Source organism: Lissotriton vulgaris, chromosome 9 (assembly GCF_964263255.1).
Source record: "Lissotriton vulgaris chromosome 9, aLisVul1.2, whole genome shotgun sequence".
Taxonomy (NCBI): domain Eukaryota; kingdom Metazoa; phylum Chordata; class Amphibia; order Caudata; family Salamandridae; genus Lissotriton; species Lissotriton vulgaris.
In genome coordinates, this window is record NC_141697.1 from 261,117,647 (window position 1) to 261,137,465 (window position 19,819).

The 19,819-nt window shown below is 45.8% G+C and overlaps 1 protein-coding gene across 5 annotated transcripts in view; it reads right to left on the bottom strand.

Annotated features, from left to right (window-relative positions):
- Window positions 1-391: 391 nt before the first annotated feature.
- ACYP1 (acylphosphatase 1) overlaps window positions 392-19,819 on the bottom strand; it is a 49,453-nt gene continuing 30,025 nt past the window's right edge. For all 5 annotated transcript variants that reach the window (XM_086936611.1, XM_086936612.1, XM_086936614.1 and 2 more), the window contains exon 4: window positions 392-972. In XM_086936611.1, coding sequence (XP_086792737.1) covers window positions 757-972 — 216 coding nt within the window. In that variant the 3' untranslated portion in view covers window positions 392-756. The remainder of the gene's footprint in view (window positions 973-19,819) is intronic.

Consider the following 19,819-nt stretch of genomic DNA (forward strand, 5'->3'; position numbering starts at 1 on the left):
TGTATGTATGAATGAATAATTAACCCACAGGGGCTCTCTCTGCACCACGCTTTAGTGGATCAGCAAAAATGTCTTAGGCCACTATTTATTAACAAAGGGTTTCAACCCACAAGCAAGGCTATGAGATTTGCTATAAGTGGTAAAGAATTGCAGATAACAGTAAACTTAGTTTAACTTATGGATGCAGCTTTGCTACGAACAAAGACATCAGAGACAGGTTTTAAGTATCCGCACTCTAAGTGATTCTTCAAAAATAGGGAAAAATGGCAGGGACAGGGAGATTGAGCCACAGACCAACTTAAACAAGATGTATGTAGCAGTCCAAGACCATACAATGAACAGAGGACCATACAATAACCAAAGGGTTAAGAAGAAAAAAGAGAAAAGAAAATGGGGATAGTGTTTTATTACATGTAACATCTGCAGACTCCATCATCCCTCTCTCTCAATGCCACTTTCTGGTGCAAGAGTAGACCATTCCATTCTAAGGTCTCCCAAAGAAAGACATTAATGAGTTTACTGTGTTGAACTACATTTTGGAGGATGAGTGTGCAAAACAACTACACATCCAGCAACTTGCTTCTACCTCTCTAAATAAAAAGACTAGTCATAATAAAATAAAATATAAATATAACAGAACACTTATACTGCAAACAGGGGACAGATTAGAGCTGTGGTTCCTCCAATAGGTGAGAATGCAACTATCGAGCCATAATGCAGATCTCCAAGAGTCCATCTGCAGTGCTCTTGTGGAAATTACTTCACAATTGAGAAATCACTGTGCTCCAGCTTGGTGATCTTCCTCTCATTGCTGAATTCAGCTCGGGTGATCCTGGATTTGGGACTCCCTTTTTTCTGCAGCCACGTTTGCATGTCACGGACAGGGGACCTCGGCCCCTGCAACTGCCCTCGAACGGACTGCTGATTTGTGTTCTGGACCCAGCCAACCAATCCAAGTTTCCTTCCCTCTGCCTGTAAAACAAACAGATTGTATTCCATGATGTGGGATAAACAATGGGGAATTCAGGCTAACATGCTACAACACTTTTAGAATAAATAATGCAGGGAAGCCACATAATAGCCATGGCACATAGATTTTACAAACACCTTCTTTAATGAATTAAAGTGTCAATAGGGACAAAGGCCCTTACATGGCAAAGGAAGCTGTGCCACTCTGTCAAAATGTGACTTTTTGACCTTTACTGTGCTTTTCTATCAGTGGACACAGCAGTTCACTGAGCAGCTCCATGCTTTTCCTCACTATCAACCACACGGAAACATACTCTATTGTTCTAAGAGTAATTCAAGCACAAAGAAATAAGTTACTTACCTGTAACTTTAGTTTTCCAGCTATTGACACCCTTTCATAGATTCACCTGCTTGAATCATTCCCTGTCGAAGTGGAATTACCACGGTATAATTGTAAAGCAGTACAGCATATTACACATAACCTATAATGGCAAGAAAACATTCACTTCAACATATCCACATCATTTAGAAGGACCTAAACTTCAGCCAGGTGACAGCACCCTCTAGAGAACAGTCCTCACAGAGGATTCATTCCCTCAATTTTCAAGCACTATTGGGAAAAGTATTCCCACAACAACATGGTTAGCCTCTACCGGGAGGAGGGTGAGTCGTATGTGAATCTATGAAAGATGCCAATATTGGAGAAATACAGTTACAGGTAAGTAACGTTTTTCTTCTTGAGTATTGGATCTTTCATAGATTCACATGCTTGAATCAGACTAGTTTGCAGTTGTAGCATTTGCACAATCATCATTACATTGGCACAACAAAGGAAGGTGGAATTATAGAATCAAAAAAGGCTCACCTTATTGAAACAAAAAGCGTTAACACTGCTTGTCCTACAGCTGCATCACTGTCCTCGGACGATTCCAGGCAATAATGTTGCGTGAACGTATGCCTGTTCTTCCATGTTGCCGCTCAACATATTTATCCGAGAGGCACACCAGTAAATAGAGCAATCTTAGTAGAAACCGCTCTCTTACAGTGCAGTTTAACTTTGTCCGTCAGAAATCTACCATCCTTGCAGTGACATAGCAGGAAAGTCAATCAATCAATCAAGTAATTTGTAGAGCACGCTACATACCCGCTCTGGTCACAAGGCGCTGGGGGGGAGAGGGGGGGGGGGAAGGGGAGGCTGCAGCTAGTGGTCGAAGAGCAAGGTTTTGAGCAGTCTTCTAAATGCCGGGAGGTTTGTGGTCTGTCGTAGGTGGAGGGGGAGAGTGTTCCAGCTCTTGGCGGCGCGGTGTGAGAAGGATCTACCTCCGGAAGCATTTCTGTGGATGCGTGGGACGGCGGCCAGGGATAGGTCAGCGGAGCGGAGTTTCCTGTTGGGTACGTAGAAGGAGAGTCTGCCGTTGAAGTAGGCAGGGCCGGTCTTGTGGAGTGCTTTGTGTGCGTGGATTATGAGTTTGAAAGTAATTCTTTTGTCGACGGGGAGCCAGTGCAGTTCTCTGAAGTGCGAGGTGATGTGGTCTCTGCGTGGGACGTCTAGGACCAGTCGTGCGGAAGCGTTCTGGATTCTTTGGAGTCTGCTGATGACTTTGGCTGGGACTCCGGCGTAGAGGGCGTTTCCATAGTCGAGACGGCTGCTGATGAGGGTGTGGGTGAAGGTTTTCCGAGTGTTCGTCGGGATCCATCTGTAGATCTTGCGGAGCATGCGCAGGGTGTGGAAGCAGGCGGAGGAGACTGCGTTGACTTGGCTGGTCATGCGGAGCTTGGAGTCGAGGATGACCCGCAGGTTGCGTGCGTGGTTGGTGGGTGCCTTGGGGGGGTCCCAGAGATTGGGGCCACCAGGTGTCGTCCCATGCTGAGGGGTTGGGCCCAAGGATGAGGATCTCCGTCTTATCCGTGTTCAACTTGAGCCGGCTTGCTTCCATCCAGTCTGCGACGGCCTTCATTCTCAGGTGCAGGTTGGATTTGGCGGTGAGGGGGTCTTTGGTGAGGGAGAGGATGAGTTGGGTGTCGTCGGCGTAGGAGATTATGTTGAGGTCGTGTAGTCTGGCGATGCGAGCGAGGGGAGCCATGTAGACGTTGAACAGCATCGGACTGAGGGAGGATCCCCGAGGGACGCCGCAGTTGTTTTTGGTGGTTCCGGATTGGAACGGGGGGAGGAGGACTCTCTGGGTTCTGTCGGTGAGGAAGGAGGTGGTCCAGCCCAGGGCCTTGTCACTGAAATCCATCGAACTATGCTTGGTTTGGAAACTGGAAGACATTTACGGTGATTCCCATATGCTACTAGCAGTTGGTCTGTCTTCCTGAATTGTTTAGTACGATGTACATGGAATTCCAGGCATCTTTTAACGTCAAATGTATGCAATGATCTTTCAGCTGCTGTTTATGGATTCGAAAGAATATCCTCAGGGCAATAGCCTCATTTAGATGAAAATCTATAGACGCTATGGGAATGAATCTGGGATTCGTTCTGAGAACTGCACTGTTCTCCTTGAACTGTAGAAAAGGCTCTTCAATTGTGAAGGCTTGTATCTCGCTAACTCTCCTTGCTGGTGTAAGGGCCAACAACAATGCCATTTTCCATGTTAAAAGCTTTAGCTCAGGTTTGTGGCTAGGTTCGGATAGAGCCTTTATCAGTTGCGCATGCACTGTGTTGCGTTGCCAAGATAGAGGAGGTGCCTTAATTGAAGAAAACACTCTGAGAAGATCATTAAGAAAGTGCTTAATCATCCTATTAGACCACAAGAACGGTGAACCAGTCGATATTCTATATTGTGAGATTGCTGCTAAATGCACCTTAATGGAAGTATGGTCCAAACCTGACTTTGTAACAACAACGAAGGAGTGCAAAGCACAGTGTTCAAACTCAACTAATATGCTACAAAACACCATATGTCTTAAAAAATTGTGATGTGTCAGGATTAACAAAACAACACACACATATCTCACAGGAGTGGCAAACACCTAACCCAGTTGGGTTGTGACTACAACTGGGTGCCTGTATCCCACTTTGTAAAACAGGACAGGGATCTCCCTGTTGTAGAAGGACCCTCACTCACCACTAGCTGGTGACATGCTTCATCACGGGGTCCCCGCTGGGGTGATCTAGTACCTCCCCAGCGTGCTACAACGCCTGTTTACAGCGGAGCAGGATGTGGTGGATGCAACAGTGCCCAAATCAAAGTGTGGTGATAGTAGGTGCAATTTTAAAAAAATACTAGGTTGTAGTCTTTATACCTATTTTAATAATGACCAACCTGTATTTGTTAAAAACAAGTGAGCGGACTGATAGGTTCTGTGTTAAGAAACCAATGTCCTTAATGATTATACAAAAATGATGGTCAACATGTTTCTGCTGTTAGACTGCGATTTGCTCAGCATTCGTCAGGACCTAAAATTAGACCCCCAGTGGTATGCGCGCGCTAAGGCGCACCCTACTGTGAGGTTCAAAGTGTGAAAAAAATATAAATAACATTTAACCATCACGGGCAGTCTCCGTGATGTAGGTCAGGGCAAAAATGTGCGGCCTGGCCAAAAGACCTGTGAAGAGAAAAAAGAATTATTGACATATGATGTACTTTCTAACACTATACTAAGTGTAGAGACATAAGTTATTGAAGGAGCATCAGGGCAAGGCCAATACACTCCATCTTAGGAAAGCAATAATAAGGTATCTCAGCGTCCCAGTATGAACGCGTGAGACCTCATAGTCTATTACTTTCAGCCCTTGTATGCCAATATGAATAAAACAAACTCAATTCTAGTTCGTAAGAATGAGGCAGATAAGTCTTCATTACATGCCTGAATTGTAAATATCGTGCCTAGGGCTCGATCGTGATAAAGAAGTAGTACTGTCACAAATTACTCAAATAGTAATCGCATGGTTGGTTCAATAGTTAGATCAGGGAAAACCAGAGTGATGCCGCCTCAGTGAGCATTTAAGTTCAACCAATAATCTGACACCTGTATTGAATACATAGTGTTAGGTAGAATGATTGCCAAGAAGATATATGAGTTATCACAGTGAATCATCACAGTCATGTTTATTAGAACAGGTAGAAAAGCAATGTAAAAACGGAAAGGCAGCTCGGCTTTAGTCACGCCGAGTTAACTCGTGCGGTATTACTAAAAGCACGAGAAATAGATGAGAAATAAAATAAAACGAGAAAGCACCACAATCCAATACACAATCGAAGTGCCTGAATGTTGCAATCTACTCATGCCGTAGGCGTAGTGTATTAACCCCCTTGGGTGCAGCGCGACTTGGGTTTTACTGTCGCTATAGCCAGGTGCGCTACTGTGGTATTATGAAAAAGCGCCTGAAAATAAGTCGCGTAAAAATAAATATGAAGCACAAGCAAGGCAACACACACTGAAGCAGCCCAGATGCTGAAATAAACTCACGCCATTGGGGGAGTATTAAATCCCCCTTAGGTGAAGACAGCGCGGGTACTCTTCACGCGTTAAATGTCTGAAACAAGAAGTACGCGTGGTAGTATTTGGTACGAAAGCAATAAAAGTGAGGCAACTCTGCTGCTTGTAGCACAATATAAACAAACTTACTGCTTTACTCGCGGCTCCCCGCCTCAAACCTAAACTCTGGGCTGCCGTCTTACCCGGAAGGAAAACAAAGAACTTCCTGTCCCTCCTTATATGTTAATGTGGCACGGTAGGACTGAATGACGTGCAGAATCGACACACCCATAAAACTATTAAAGCGGTACGTGCTAAATACCGGCAAAAGAAGTTAGCAATCATGGTTCGATTCCCTGTTCCCAATGAAAGAAACGTCCAAAATTGTAAAAAGAGCATGATGGTGCCGATGTTATTGGGAACACCATGCAACTAAACAAAACTCATAAATTGTCATGCTTGCAACTGACACGGAGCATAAAGTCCTCCCATGTTATGAGGGGGGAAAAAACCACTCGCAGAGACAATTACGCTCCCTCCTCTGTGAAGGAATCAAGCTTGCAGACAAACAGTGGTAATGTGTCCACCGTCTGTTAAAAAGTAATCGTAACGTTGTAGATGGAAGGTAGAGTAGCTGTTAATAAAATAAGGCATCAAATTTGCTGCAATGTTTCTTTTGGATAAAATCTCCAAAATATACTAGCTTGGAGATGAAAAACTATACCGCCTTAATTAGAAGTGGGGAGTGAGACAGCAACAATGAATATTATTTCAATAGCTTGGTATCCCTATAATGTTGCTGTTAGAAGTGTACACATACGGACAGTTGTGTGCGATGGTTGTTATAAAGAGCCCCCGATGAGGAAAAAACCAGAGTAAGAGTAGACTAATACATGATGCTGCCCCAGGGGATTTCATCATTCAGCCCTGTTCTGTGGGTGCCTAGACGGTAAACCCACCGTTGTTCCTTTTCAAAAAGTTTCTGCTCAGAGACTGCGGGCAGGTGCTCCAAGATTGTCCAGTGTAAATCATTTGGTGTGTGATTAGACTGTAAGAAATGTGTCGTTAGTTTAGTTGTGTTTTTTTTACATCGAATATTACTTCGGTGTTCACATATCCTGGTCTTGAAACGTCTGGTGGTCATGCCCACATACTGGAGATTACAACGACACGTGATCAAATATACAACGTTGGAAGTGTTGCAATTCGTGTGCCTTCTTTGGTCCCACTTAGAGCCATTTGGAAGGATAAGGAATTTCATGTCCGTGGTGAGGTGACACACATTACAATTCCCACAAGGGAAATGTCCAAGTACTGGGGGTAAACCCCAGGCGTTCAATACACTGGGAACCTGCTTGTTTGGTTGTGGACACTGGGGGCGGGTATGTACCAGTGAGTCTTTTAAACTCGTAGCTCTCTTATAAGAAAAGAGGGGCTTTTGCCAGTCTGTTTTATTGCTGGTAATGATCCTCCAGTTTTTCGAAATGCATTTACTGACTGCATTGGACAGAGCATTAAAAGTAGTAACGCATGTCAGTGGGGGTTCTGCTTTCTCATCTTTCTCACCATTGTCGTGATCATCCAGTAGTCCAGCTCTCGGTTGATTTCTCGCTCTCTTTTGGCTTCTCTCTAGAATACCTTTGGGGTAACCTCTTCTCGACAATTTATTTGACAAGTCATTTGCCTGTTGTTTAAAGTCAGACAAATTGCTGCAATTTCGCCTTAATCGTAGAAATTGCCCATACGGGAGATTTTCACGAAGTGCCCTGGGGTGGTAACTAGAAAAATGAAGCAAGTTGTTTTTTGCTGTAGGTTTATAGAAGGTCTTGGTTTCTAAATGGTTATCCACCCTGTTGATGGTGACATCCAAAAAGGTTATCCTGTCGCGGGAGTGTTCATGGGTAAACTTCAGATGAGTGTTACAGTTGTTAATCCACTCACTCAACCTGACTTTGCCAAAAGTAGGAGATATGGTAGAATTTGCTCTGACTGTGCTGAGATAGGGTGAATATTTGATTTCTGGCACCATACACAGAAATGCTTCCACTTCAGTTTATATATATTATTAGTGGTATGAGCTCTGGCTTTCTCAAGAATTTCTCTACATTCTTGAGGGATGGTAATGGTTGCAAACTCATTGTATTCAGGAGCCAGACCAATAACTAAGTAGATCGGGTATGGATGTTAGTAATGCAGGTAGGGGTTTCAGCTGGATGGGAGTCCTTTCTGATTGGAGTAACAGTTCTGTGAACCAGTGCTGTCAGGGCCATCTTGGAGCAATCCGGATAATTCGGTTCAGTATCCTCTTCATTTTGCTGAGAAGTCTTAGAATCAAGGGGAATTGGAGGAACAGCATAAGCAAAGATCACGGACTATCTCATTGAAAAAGCATTCCCCCACGAACCCCGTTGTAGATGCTAACTTGTGTAAAATAGGCTGTGTGTGGCTTCCGTGGAATGTTTGGTGGCCTCTGGGTGAACTCCAACATATAACCGTTAGTGATTAGGTCTAACACCCATCTGTCTGATATCTGTCGCAATTGGTGTAGAAAATTTGAAATTTTGTCTCCAAGTGTTTGGTGGGATGGCGAGGCTATAACTGGCACTCTAAAATTGTCACTGCTTTCTGCCAGCGTCTCTTCCTTGTGAGACTTGTTTCCTTCTTGGAGCTTATTTTGTAGAAGCTGCTGCTGGTGGTGATCGAAATTGCTGCTGTTGATAGGACGGCCGATACTGTTGCTAAAAGGGCTGGTATTGGTATGGCTGATATCCCCCTCTATAAGCAAATAAACCTCTTCCACCTCGAAAAGCCATTTTTCTTATCTGCATGGTACCGAAGGATCTTGCAATATCTGTATCCTCTTTATTTGCCTGTAAGGATGGCGTCGTCCACATGTTTCCCAAACTACATCTCTTCATCATCTCTTCATCACATCTTGCTCTGAACATCCAGCATGAATGATGTGGCCTTCAACATCTTTGTATCAAGACAGCAGCTCCCGCCAACTGTTGAAACCCTGTTGATGCTATCCATAGCGCAGTCTATTATTTTTAAGGAAGTTCTTTCACCTTATTGAAGGATTTTCTTTGCTTCTCCTCTTACCCCGTGAGGCCAGAGATCTATGTATGCAGCGATGTCTGACCATATTTGTCGGTCATAACGGCCTAGTATGGCTAGTGAATTGGCAGCACACACAGTAGTTGCTGACAGAGTTAAAAAGTGCTTACCAACCTTGTCTAAGCATCTGCCTTCTTTACCCGGCGGTTTGGATATGGCATCGAAGGATTTTTGGAGCAGCGCTGAGCTACTTTCGTCACCACAGAATTTGTCTATGGATGACCAACAAGGCATGCACTGGGTTTTCCAGTGCCTTGTTTTTTTCCATCTAACCTTGGTAAAACAGCTGAGACTGTTGCAGCGTTTTTTATTATCTTAGTCCCTTCTTCTCAAATAAAATACAGAGTTGCTCTAACTAGTTTCTTTGTAGGCTCCTTAAAGTCATATAAAAACGGTCTGACTGCTTAATTGTCAAAGGTAACTGAAACCTTTTTGCTGCCCTTTTCAAGAGATTATAAAAGCCTCTGATGTCATCGGGTGGAGAGTCCGCTGGTTGCAATGCAGGTGGAGATGGCGCTGGAATTAAATAATTGACCCATTCATTGGGAATAAATTGGTTGTCGGGATTTCCCTTTCCTCTCTATCCTCATCTGAGGAGACTGCTTCATCTGCAGGAGGCACTGCTATATTTGAAGTTGAAGTCCTCCTAGGTGTTTATAGGTTCCAGACATCTTTTATAGTAGTCTAGCAACATGCCCTGGAGGTCTTGTAACAAAGCTAGTGGAACTTGAACAAGGCCTTCTTGAAGGGGAGGTTGACTATAATGCGGGAACTGTTCCATAAATTGTGCAGGTCATTCTATATAATGTTGCTGTCCTGAGGAATAATAATCATAGTATTCCTCTTCATTATCTTCTTTGTATTTGACATTAACTTCTGAAAGACTGTGGTCCTCTCCAAATTGCCCTCTATTGTCAGAATCCTCTTCATGAATCAAGTGACTTGACTGGAGAGGAGAAACATTGCTTGGAGATGAATGTTCTGGTCTTAAAAATTCTAATTGCATTTCTCTCGTTGACAATTCCATTGTCATTTTAAAAGACAGCGGAGACCGCTTTTCCGCCACTGAGAGCATTGTCAATGGCTTTCTGATCATGATCAGTAGTTTCAACATCACTGACGGTGTCTTTGTCGTCAGTCCTTTCATCGCCGGTTCTTGTGTCAACGTTGTCCTCATCTACAGTGTCACTATCACTATCGTCATTGTCGACGGCGCTGTTAACATTGCCGTTGATGATGTCATGGTCAATCTTGTGGTTTGTATGGTCGACAGCGATATTGCGGTTGTTGACATTTCAAAGGTTATTTTTGAAGTTATTATCGACTGTTCTAAGGAGGGTTTTTTCCATGCAACACCAGACTGGCGGATGAAGTAGTTGGCTCAGATCTCACTTTTTCTGTGGAAACTTTTCCCTTTTTTACTCTGTGAAAGTGCTATTTTGATGCTCTTTCTCTTAAAGACTCACAAGTCTTTTTAAAGACCTTCCTTTGGGACTACGATGACCTATGGCCTTTCTCTTTTTCGTGACCTCTCTTCAGAGTGTGTGAAATCATCACTATCCTCCTCAGAAACCACAATCAGTCTTACTTTTTAATTTCTGGAGCCATACAAGAGGCCTCACCTCTCATTTTAGAGGGAAAAGATGCAGCAGATTTTACAATCCTTTACCTTGTGGGAACTGTGCAACCAATAAATACACTCCTTATGTGGCTCTTCTAAATGTAGTCTCTTTTTCCACCAGGTCTGAAATGTCCTTTCTTTACAGATTCGGACATTGTGAGTAGTCGCATCTGGTCAGGTGAAGGTGGAGTTTTACTTCCTGGTGACAAATAGCTTTGAACGAGAGAAAAACTTGATAAACTGAGCAGAGCTCAGGGAAACTCCCTTCACACAACGTGCAGTAGAAAATCTAAGGTGATGCAGCCTCTGTGAGGAGTGTTTTAGAGGGTGCTGTCACCTGTTTGGCTGAAGTTTGGTTTCTTATAAATGATGGTTGATAGATTAATGAAGTGAATGTGTTTTAGCCTGTATAGGCTATGTGTAGTATACTGTACTGTTTTACACTTATACCGTGGGACTCACATGTCGATGACGGGGAATGGTTCAAGCATGTGAGTCTATGAAAGATCCAGTACAAGAGAACAGTAGGTGCCTACTGCCCCGTCATACTAGGTAATGGAGTACTAGAAGGTAGGTGAAATAGTAATTGAGTGCCACCATTTGTATGTGTGCTCCTGGAGGGGAATTGCTCTACAGACTCTCCCCTGTGTTATTCCTCCAGTTCCCCAAAACTCATGTACTTTCTTTGTACCAAGAGGGGGTAGAAAGGAATTGAGATTTTGTGGTCACATATTCTGAGTGACTTGGGAAATAATGTTAAAAGGTGCACAGGATCCGACTGAGTGCCTGGACAAAATGGTAGCTGTCTGTTGTGAGGTTGTCCTCATCATGGGCATGCTTTCCTAATTGCTGCGGAGCTGGGGCTTTGTCACAGAGTGACAGTGAGGAGTTAAAGGATAAATGTGAATGGTAAACAGAGACATACAGTGCATTTAAGTCAAATATAATCACAAAGAAATTGAATAAAAAACAAACAATTTCATGTAATAGCTGGAGAACACAGACTATTATTTTTCACAATCAAGAGAGAATTGGTATAAATTGAATTGAAGTTTTGATTTTGCACGATACAATAACTGTAGTGCAACAAGGGAGGACACTATTTCCATGCTGAGAGACCATAAAGGTAGCTTGTGGTTGCCGGACAGTTGGGGGGGGTGATGGACAGGAGGATTTCAACATGACTTTTCATTTCAGGCCCTCCACATATGCTAACACTGGATACCGAGACGCCATTTCCACTACCCTCGACTCTGCATTAAAATAATTCGATTTTACTCTTGACAAAACCACATTCCCTGATCAGCTGCTGCATTTTTACCAGACAGGAGAAGGGTTAATTATATTAAAGTAGTCTGGACCATGGTTAGTATTTGATTCCCTCCAACACCTTCTAAAGAAGAATACATACTGGTCCTTTGATCAGTAGGGCTTGTACTCCGTTTAGACTTGGATTGGGACTATGCATGTGACTCTTTAACTTAAAAGCAAGAGACAAACCCAGGGTGAGTTATAATCCTGCTACTGTGAACAGGCCTGGCAGATGTTTATGCTGAACTGGCAGCATGCAGAGAGTTCTGTTTCTGTCAACAGGTCTATGTGCTGGCATTACAGAGACCCATCTTGAGTTCAGATGAATAATAGTATATGTAATCTATTGTAAAATGCTTTGCAATCCCGCTCATGGACAGGACTATTCAACACAAGTGCAATCCCACATCGTCCCAACTCATACCCTACTAACCCTGATTGCAGGGGAGGCTACTCTGTTATGGTGGAGGAGTGTTGCGCCCCCTGCTGAAAGCTGGCAAAGTACAAAAATAATATGATAGTAAAACAATTGACAGCATTTTATTTTTTGTCCTGCAGGCTACGAGCCGCGAGAGGGGCGTGGCCACCTATACTGAAGCTGCAGCACCAGGGAGGAAGGGGGAGTTGTGGGGGCATGATGATTTGGCCGGTCAAATCGTCATGCGCACTTAGCTTTTCTCCACCCAAGCTGTGTTGTACACAGACTCCCAATCCATCTCTGAGCGCCAAACAGAGGCGCGCAGACCAATCCCAGCCCCGCCAACATGCTGGGAATAGTATTCCCAGCATGTGAGCAGTGCTGGGATTGGGAGCTGGGAGCCTGCGCAGTGTGCAGCAGTTCCTGGACGGGACGCAAGAATCGGGAGAAAGGCAGCGGTTGTCGGAGCAGGCAAGTCCAATTTTCTTTATTTTTAACTCAGTTTTTTTTGTCTGTGTTCCCCTTACCCCCGCCCACCACTTCCCAATACGAGTGGCCACTACTGCCTGATTGGTAGGAGTTACGATTTAGCTTCAGAGGATCACAGAGGAAAACTTTCCTCTTCGCCTTAAGTGTTATGGACGCACCTCAGAGAGTCGGTAACTCTGATGCCAGAATGGTTGAATTATTTCCCTAGCGATTATGGTTCTGAGAGAAAACCCCATCTGAAGTCACAGTTGAGCCACACCCCTTAATCCTTTTCCCCCAGTCCAAAACGGTGATCCGGTACGTTCAGTTGATACTTCTGGTCCTGGAGTTGTACTCGTCCACTCTTCCCCATATGCTAGGGAGATGCCAATTTGGAGGGCCTCTGTTAATCCTTTCCATCTTAGATACTTGGAGGTAGAGGGAAGGTATGTTCTTATTCACTGCAATTTGGTAGTGTGTACATTAATGCATAGCAATGATGACAAAATGGTCTTAAAAAAATTGCAGGGCTTGTTGGCCACGTCTGTAGATGCCCCTTTAATATAGGCGACTGACTTCAATTGTATCCCAGATGCACAACAAATACAATACCAAGACCGGTATGATTGTTGCTCTGACGGAGGTGATGAGAAACATGAGATGTGTAGATATATGGATATTTCTAAATCTGACAGTTAAAGAATACCTCTGTCATTCGTTAACTCATAATACCCTCATTAGGCTGGACCGTATCTTAGTCTCAGGCAAAGCTTCTCCTCAAATACACACTGCAAGGTACTTGAGCAGATTCTTATCTGATCATTCTCTCTTGCTAATAGAATATGAGATGCTTGTACACTATACAGAACTCCTTGTGCCTTCTGAAGCCTGCCATTTCTAAGAAGTTGAACAGCATGGCAAATGGAGTAGGGTAGCTTTAGAAACACTGAAGTGGAACAGGATGAGGGAGGCCGGCGTCTTGCAGATTTCTGGAGGGAATTGGTTGAAAGATTATGCATGGCAAATGGGATTCACTTGATGCTCTACCTAAGTGTTGTTTATTTGGCATTATTGCCAGCCTATACACAGAAAAATGCAGTATAAATTCATGCATCTTGTGTTGGTACTGGCAAAGAGACGTCTCAAATGTCACAATCTGATGGAGAAACCTAAGATAATAAGGATCAATGGCGTAGCTAGGTGGGACGGGGGGCGGACCGCCCCAGGCGGCACTGTTTTGGGGGCGGCGGCCGCGCGGCACTGGTGGCCCGTGGCCGCTGTCTTTATAATTGATTTGGACACTCGCTGACACTACTGTTAATCACTACAGTAGTGTCCGTGTCCCCAAATGAATTATAAAGACCGCTGCCACGGGTCTCCAGTGCTGCACGGCCCCCGTGTGAACAGCAACCACACCTGCTTGTTAAGCGACGTGGTAGGTACCTTTGTGTTTCCTGTCCCAGGGCCGTCAATCTTGCAGCGCGCGAAAGCGCTCCCAATGACTACCCTGGGCACGAGGTTTGGCCAGCCCTCGCGCTGAAATGTAGCGCAGCACTGCAGGAGGCAGCTGTGACGCGTCACGCACTCTCCTTTCATGAGCAGCTGTCCGAGCGTTCGTGCCTTGCCAGTTATGGACAGTGAGTGATTAGCCCAGAGCACATCTCAGGTAGCAGGCAGCAGCTTTGTTTTTCGATGTTTGTTTGCAGGCACGATGTTGTTTGAAGTCCTGACCTGTGTGGCCCAATGCCTCAGAAGCCCTCCCTGGCCCTGACCTCTTACCTGCCTCAACGTGGGCTGCTAGGGTCGCGGGTGGTACACTTACACCACCGGCCTGTGTCCTCTAAAGTCAGCCAGTTGACTTGTGATGGAGCGCATGGCATACCTCATGCCCTACCTCATTCCCTTCAGATCGGCTCAAGAGTGGAACTTGCGCAGAGGGCGGCGGGGAGGGAGCTGGGAAGGTTCAGTCCTGGGTGAGGGGCAGATGCCTACAGGCGGGGCAGTCAGCGAGGCAGACACCCACAGTAAGGGGAAAGTTGGGGTACCTGCACAAGCAGTGCTTTAAATGAGCTGGTACCGGAGTTAAAGTTTTAATAATGCTCCATTAGGATGCTGATGATCTAATTTGTATCGACCTTTGTACATTACAAGCGCATAACCACAGCGACACAACACACAAATCTCTCCAATCAGCGCCATATAAGCATCTAGATTTAGACAGAAATAATAGTATGGGTGAGAGAGCTCGGTGGATTAAAGCCTGTGCGTGCCTGCCTGTGTTAGTACTAAGGTGATATTGCGGGACATTTTCAGTTTCAAATATCCTACTGGCTTGGGTCCCCAAGTTGCTATTTTCAAATGTGTGCTCTATTTTTTGTAGAACACTAGGCAAAATGCTTGTGAACACTGCAAATCACTTCCGTTTCATAACTACCTATGAAACCACTTCAGCTGTTGTCAGGGGAAATGTGCTACAAATTACATTTTGCTAGACTGGAATAACAACGAAAGAGTCATTGTATTGGTATAATGTTTGTCTGATGTAAAGTGCTCTTGCACGCTTCATTGGTATGAGCAGCACTAGAAAACAAATGAAAAATTTGAGAGAGAGGGGCTGAAAGATGTTCGAGTGCTTTACAAATAAAGATAAGGCATATAAATGATACCACACAATGGCGTTGGGCATTGACAAAGAACATAAAAATAGAAACTACAGCAGTCACAAATATTGAGTAACAGCAAAGCCACAGGTCATTTGCAGCAGTTTTCAGATCTTCTTAGAGTTTCTTGTTGCTAAGTGGGTGCAATTTCCTATATTTATATGCTTCAGTCGTCTTCATTGCTTGATTTTGCTCGTGCGGAAGTGTCACTCATGGTCATTGAAATGCCACTCATATTTACACTGAAATTATGAAAATGTCACACATAAGCAATCTGAAACCTTGGCAGCTATCGAAGGTGTTTAGGGTCTCGTCGGCAGGCACATCATGATGATATGACACTTTTTTCATAAATTGATACTGTGACTTACATACTGAGAGTTGCTAACCTCAAGCTTTGGGAGGGAAAGGATTGTGTTTTTCCTGAATACATTTGCCATACAGTGACTGCTTCCTAAATTAATTTAAAGCACTGTATTAGGTTTTACTAGCTCTTCTGCTTTTGCATTCACTGGCCTGTAGCACTGAAAATTGCAATATACATTATTGTCGTTGAGCAACATATTTCAGTTATTCTTGTCAAATACATGCTCAGAAAGTGATTTAAAACGGTGCACGTTATATTTGATCATCTAAGGCAACTGATGCAGCCCAGCATCAGTCCACAGATATTAGGTACCTGAACTCACTGTCTCTCCAGTGCAGCTTTGTTGCCTATGTCAAACATTAACCCGTCCTCTTTTGGTTTCAGCGTCTGCCATGTTTTGATTTTCTGATAACTGGACATTCCATTTTACACACAACACCCCCCTGGCTGGCTGTAACTTGTGTGCCTCACCCTCACTCCCCTGAGCCTTGCAGGATGCAGAGTGTCTGAGGCCACTGTCCAATCAGGTTAAATGGGCACTAGGGTAGTTCCCCTCCTTTCTGGTGCCTTGCAGCTGTTAGACTTTCTCTTTGCTCAAATGGGAGTAATTTCTGATATTTATAGGTTTCCCTCGTCTTTATTGCTTGATTTTGCTCGGGAAAAAGTGTCACTCAGTCATTAAAATTCGAGTTCGAGACATAAGGTCACACAATCACAGGGCTGCGGAGTCCACGGGCGGCAATCTGAGGGATAGCCCTGGGCGCCACAAGCTCTAGCTACGTGATGGACGCAAGGAAGGGTTTCCTATTGTTTTGTATAGGAGAAACAGTATTGATGATACTTGAAATTAATGGGAGGGATGAAGACTATTTCAGTAACGTGATATTTTAAGATGTGTATGTGGGTACACATAATGTAATAATTGTTTTGCAAGAAAGGAAACTGACCTATTTCTCTGTTGTCTCATACGTTAAATATATATATGGCCAAGCCCCGGCTGAAAATGGCCGTGCAGTAAGAGGGCTCCGTCGTCCGTCCTAGCCCACATCTATCCTGTAGTGTACAGTAATCCGTTGCATCACTCACCAGTGACCGGAACTTGTGCGGAGCCCATCCCGCCAGTTTCAATGTTCAGAGTGAGCACAGCAGCATAGAAATCATGACCGGACGCTTCGGCCTGTGACTGGGCTCGAGGCCGGGACGTGAAGTGATTGATCTACCCGAAGGAGGAGCTCCAACAGGCCATTTTACACCCGGTGGCGGCGCCGCGGCTCGTGGAGCCCCCGAAAAAAAGCCTGAGAAGCTGTGCAGCCTGGTGCGGTGAAAATACCACCACGCAGAGGAAGCGGGCGCGGGAGGAAGATGGCAGCTTCTCGTCTTTGAAATCGGACGCTCTGTGCTGCCCCATATTGCTAATGCCTCTGACCCCTCCCGGACGTACTGTGGCTCGAGTCGGAGCCCACCGCAAAGCAAATACCCATCTGCCGGCTGTGACTCCTGGTGGGCCGTTTTTGCACGGCAGTGACGCAGCTGCTGGGTGCTATTTCGGGAGTTCGAATAGTGTCCCCTGAGCCACGGGGGTCTCCGTTGCGGCCCGGTCTTAGCTGGAGTGTGCGGCTGGAGAAGATCGCTCACCCCCGCTCTGGCCTGCAGGACCCCGAGCCAGCGGAGCAGAGAGAACTTGGAGGCTGCTGCGGTCTGGGGCCGCCTGCAGAGCCGGGTCCATGCGCAAAAGGGAGGAAGGTGGTGCTGCTTGAGCCAGGAGTATGGGAGTGGGATCATTCGCCTGGAAGGGAGACCAGTTGAGGGTGTGGGACTTATGTGAGGACCCCCCTTTTTGCTCTGGAGATATCAGCTGGGTAACTGACCATATCTCACTCCAGTTTGAGCCCATGGCGCCTCCTAAGCTTGCCACTATGGGTGAGGCATAACTGCGAAACCTTTCCTGTAGAAGTACTCAAGCAGCGCTCGCCCACTGCATTTGGCAGCTGTGGAGCCTGTGGCAGTGGCAGAGACCGGATCCTGGGGTGATGTAACATGCAGGCAGCGGGGGCACATGTTGGCGTGCTTGGTAGAGGCACCGGCTGTGAGGCAGTTACCGGCAGTGGCGCATTCCCAATAGTGAAGGTCTATCTACGCAGTCCTTGTCTCTGCCATCCTTATCCACGTATAGAAGAGACCATGGCATCCTGCCCAGTGCAACCTTGCCGCTCTTGAAGATTTTTCAGCTAGAACAGTTCTGGACAGGTCAAGATGGACTGCACCAAGTCCAAGGGGACCGGAGGATCCAACACTACACAGACGAATAAACTTGACTGGTATACCGTGCAGAAGGAGGCGCAGCAGGCCAGAGTGCCCAGGGACTCTGGCTCTAGGGGGACTGGGCGAAGAGGAGCAGGAAATCTCGCTCAAAGAGGTCATGGCCGCCATCACTGGAGTCAGTGGCTATCGAGATCAACCTAATCAGAGCTGACATGGGCAAGCTCAACGAAAAGGTCAAGCAAGTGGAACTCACGGCGACCAGCCTGGTGAAGGATGTCTGGCAGCTCCAGGGAGCGGTCAGGGAACTCCAGGATTTCCGCAAATTGACTGACCTAAAGTTGGACGACTACGAGGGCCTCCTGCATCGCAACAATCTATGCATTCTTGGGGTTCCGGAGAAGTCGGAGGGGCAAGCACCAGACCTTTTTGTGGAGGACCTCATTCTTCTTCTTTGATAACTTTATTTTGGTCAGATGGCCATAAAAGTGCACATAAAATATATCAGCACAGTCAATAAAACAATAAATAGGCATAACATGTTAAAACAGAATTAAACTAGAAGTTATCAGAGTACAAGGATAAAAGCAGTAAATACAACAATTATTTTAGTTTAAAAAAGTTTGTCTCCTGCGCCACATGCTTAAAAGATAGCGTGAGACCGCAAACACAATAGTAGGTTGAGTATATTAGGGTAGAATCCTGCAAGCCTGTGTAAAATGCAAGAGTCCCAGGTTCTTACCTCATTCTAAAACACTTGCAACCTAAAGGCCTCAGTAAGTTCTTCGTCGTGGAGCGCGCCCACAGGATCCCCGGCGGCCATCCCAAACCGGGCGCTCCCCCGCGGCCCATGTTGGCATGGGTCCTGAACTTCTGCGACATACGTTATCCTTCAAAACTCCAGAGCTGGTGCCCCACTGCGCTATGAGAACTCAGACATCTCCTTTTTACCGGACTTCACCCAGCGGACACAGCGACAAAGACTATCGTTTATGTCGATTAAGCACGTTCTCAGAGATCAGGGCCTGAAGTATTCCATCCTGTTCCCTGCCCGTCTCCGTATTGAGGCGGACAGGCGAGTGTGGTTTTTCGATCATCCCGAGGCAGCAGTTGACTGGGTCGAAAACAGAGGAGCGAGGAGCCCTGCCGATCAAGGTGGGGTGGCACTGACAGTAGTCAACCGACCTGAGATGACGCCCGTCCAAAGGCTGGGCCTGTACTGTTTGCGGTGAATTAACTTTCTACCAGAGGTTGTACTTGTATTGTTTGCACTGGGGGTGGGTGAAGAGACCGGGTGGGGGGTTCCTTTTGGATTTATGGTCAATGGATAAGTGAATTTGCACAGACCTGAGATATTTGTCTTGTAGGGGTACGGTGTGGACCTTCTGGGCTTAGGTGGGACGGACCCTGCATCCCCCCCCCCCCCCCCCCCCTTCCCCCCTTATAGGGTTTATTCCTTTTCTTTCTTGAATCTTTTCCGGTGCGACAGGCACTCTGCTAGGTTTTTTTTTCTTTTTCTCATGGGCAGTTATCAGCCCAGAGGGCAGGGCAGCGGGGTGGGGTGGGGGGGGAGTTGAAGTGGTTTGTTTAATTTTTTGGTTGTAACTTTGATTGCATCAGCGGTGGATATGGATGTGTTGACTGGGGAAGCAGCACTGTATTCTGTGAGTTCCAGTATACTTAGAGATGGCATCGATCGGGAACAGTGGGGTTAAATTGATGAGTTGGAATGTCAATGGGTTGGGGGATAAGATCAAAGGTAGTGTTGTTCTCCAGTGCATTAAGCGCCAGGCACCTCACATCGTTCTATTGCAGGAAACCCATTTGATCGGAAGTACATGTAAAGCGCTGCATAGAGGGGGCTACGTCTTGATAGCCAACGTTGGGTTTACCACGGGCTCCAGGGGAGTTGGCATACTGATGAAAAAATCCTTCCCCCTCGTGGTACAGGACACCTGGTCAGATGCGAGAGGACGATATGCTGGAGTCTCTGGCACATGGGAGGGCCGTCCTGTCACCTTCCTTTCGATGTATGTATCCCCGGGCTTCCAAGCTTCCACATTTAGGGACTTGGGTACGCTGCTGTTGGAAATCTCAGTAGGCCTCTTGGTGCTGGGAGGGGACTTTAATTCGGTGGTCTCCGGGGATTGTGACCGGCACCCTCCACGCAATCTCCCCCGCTCACACAGCTGGTTGCCCGAATG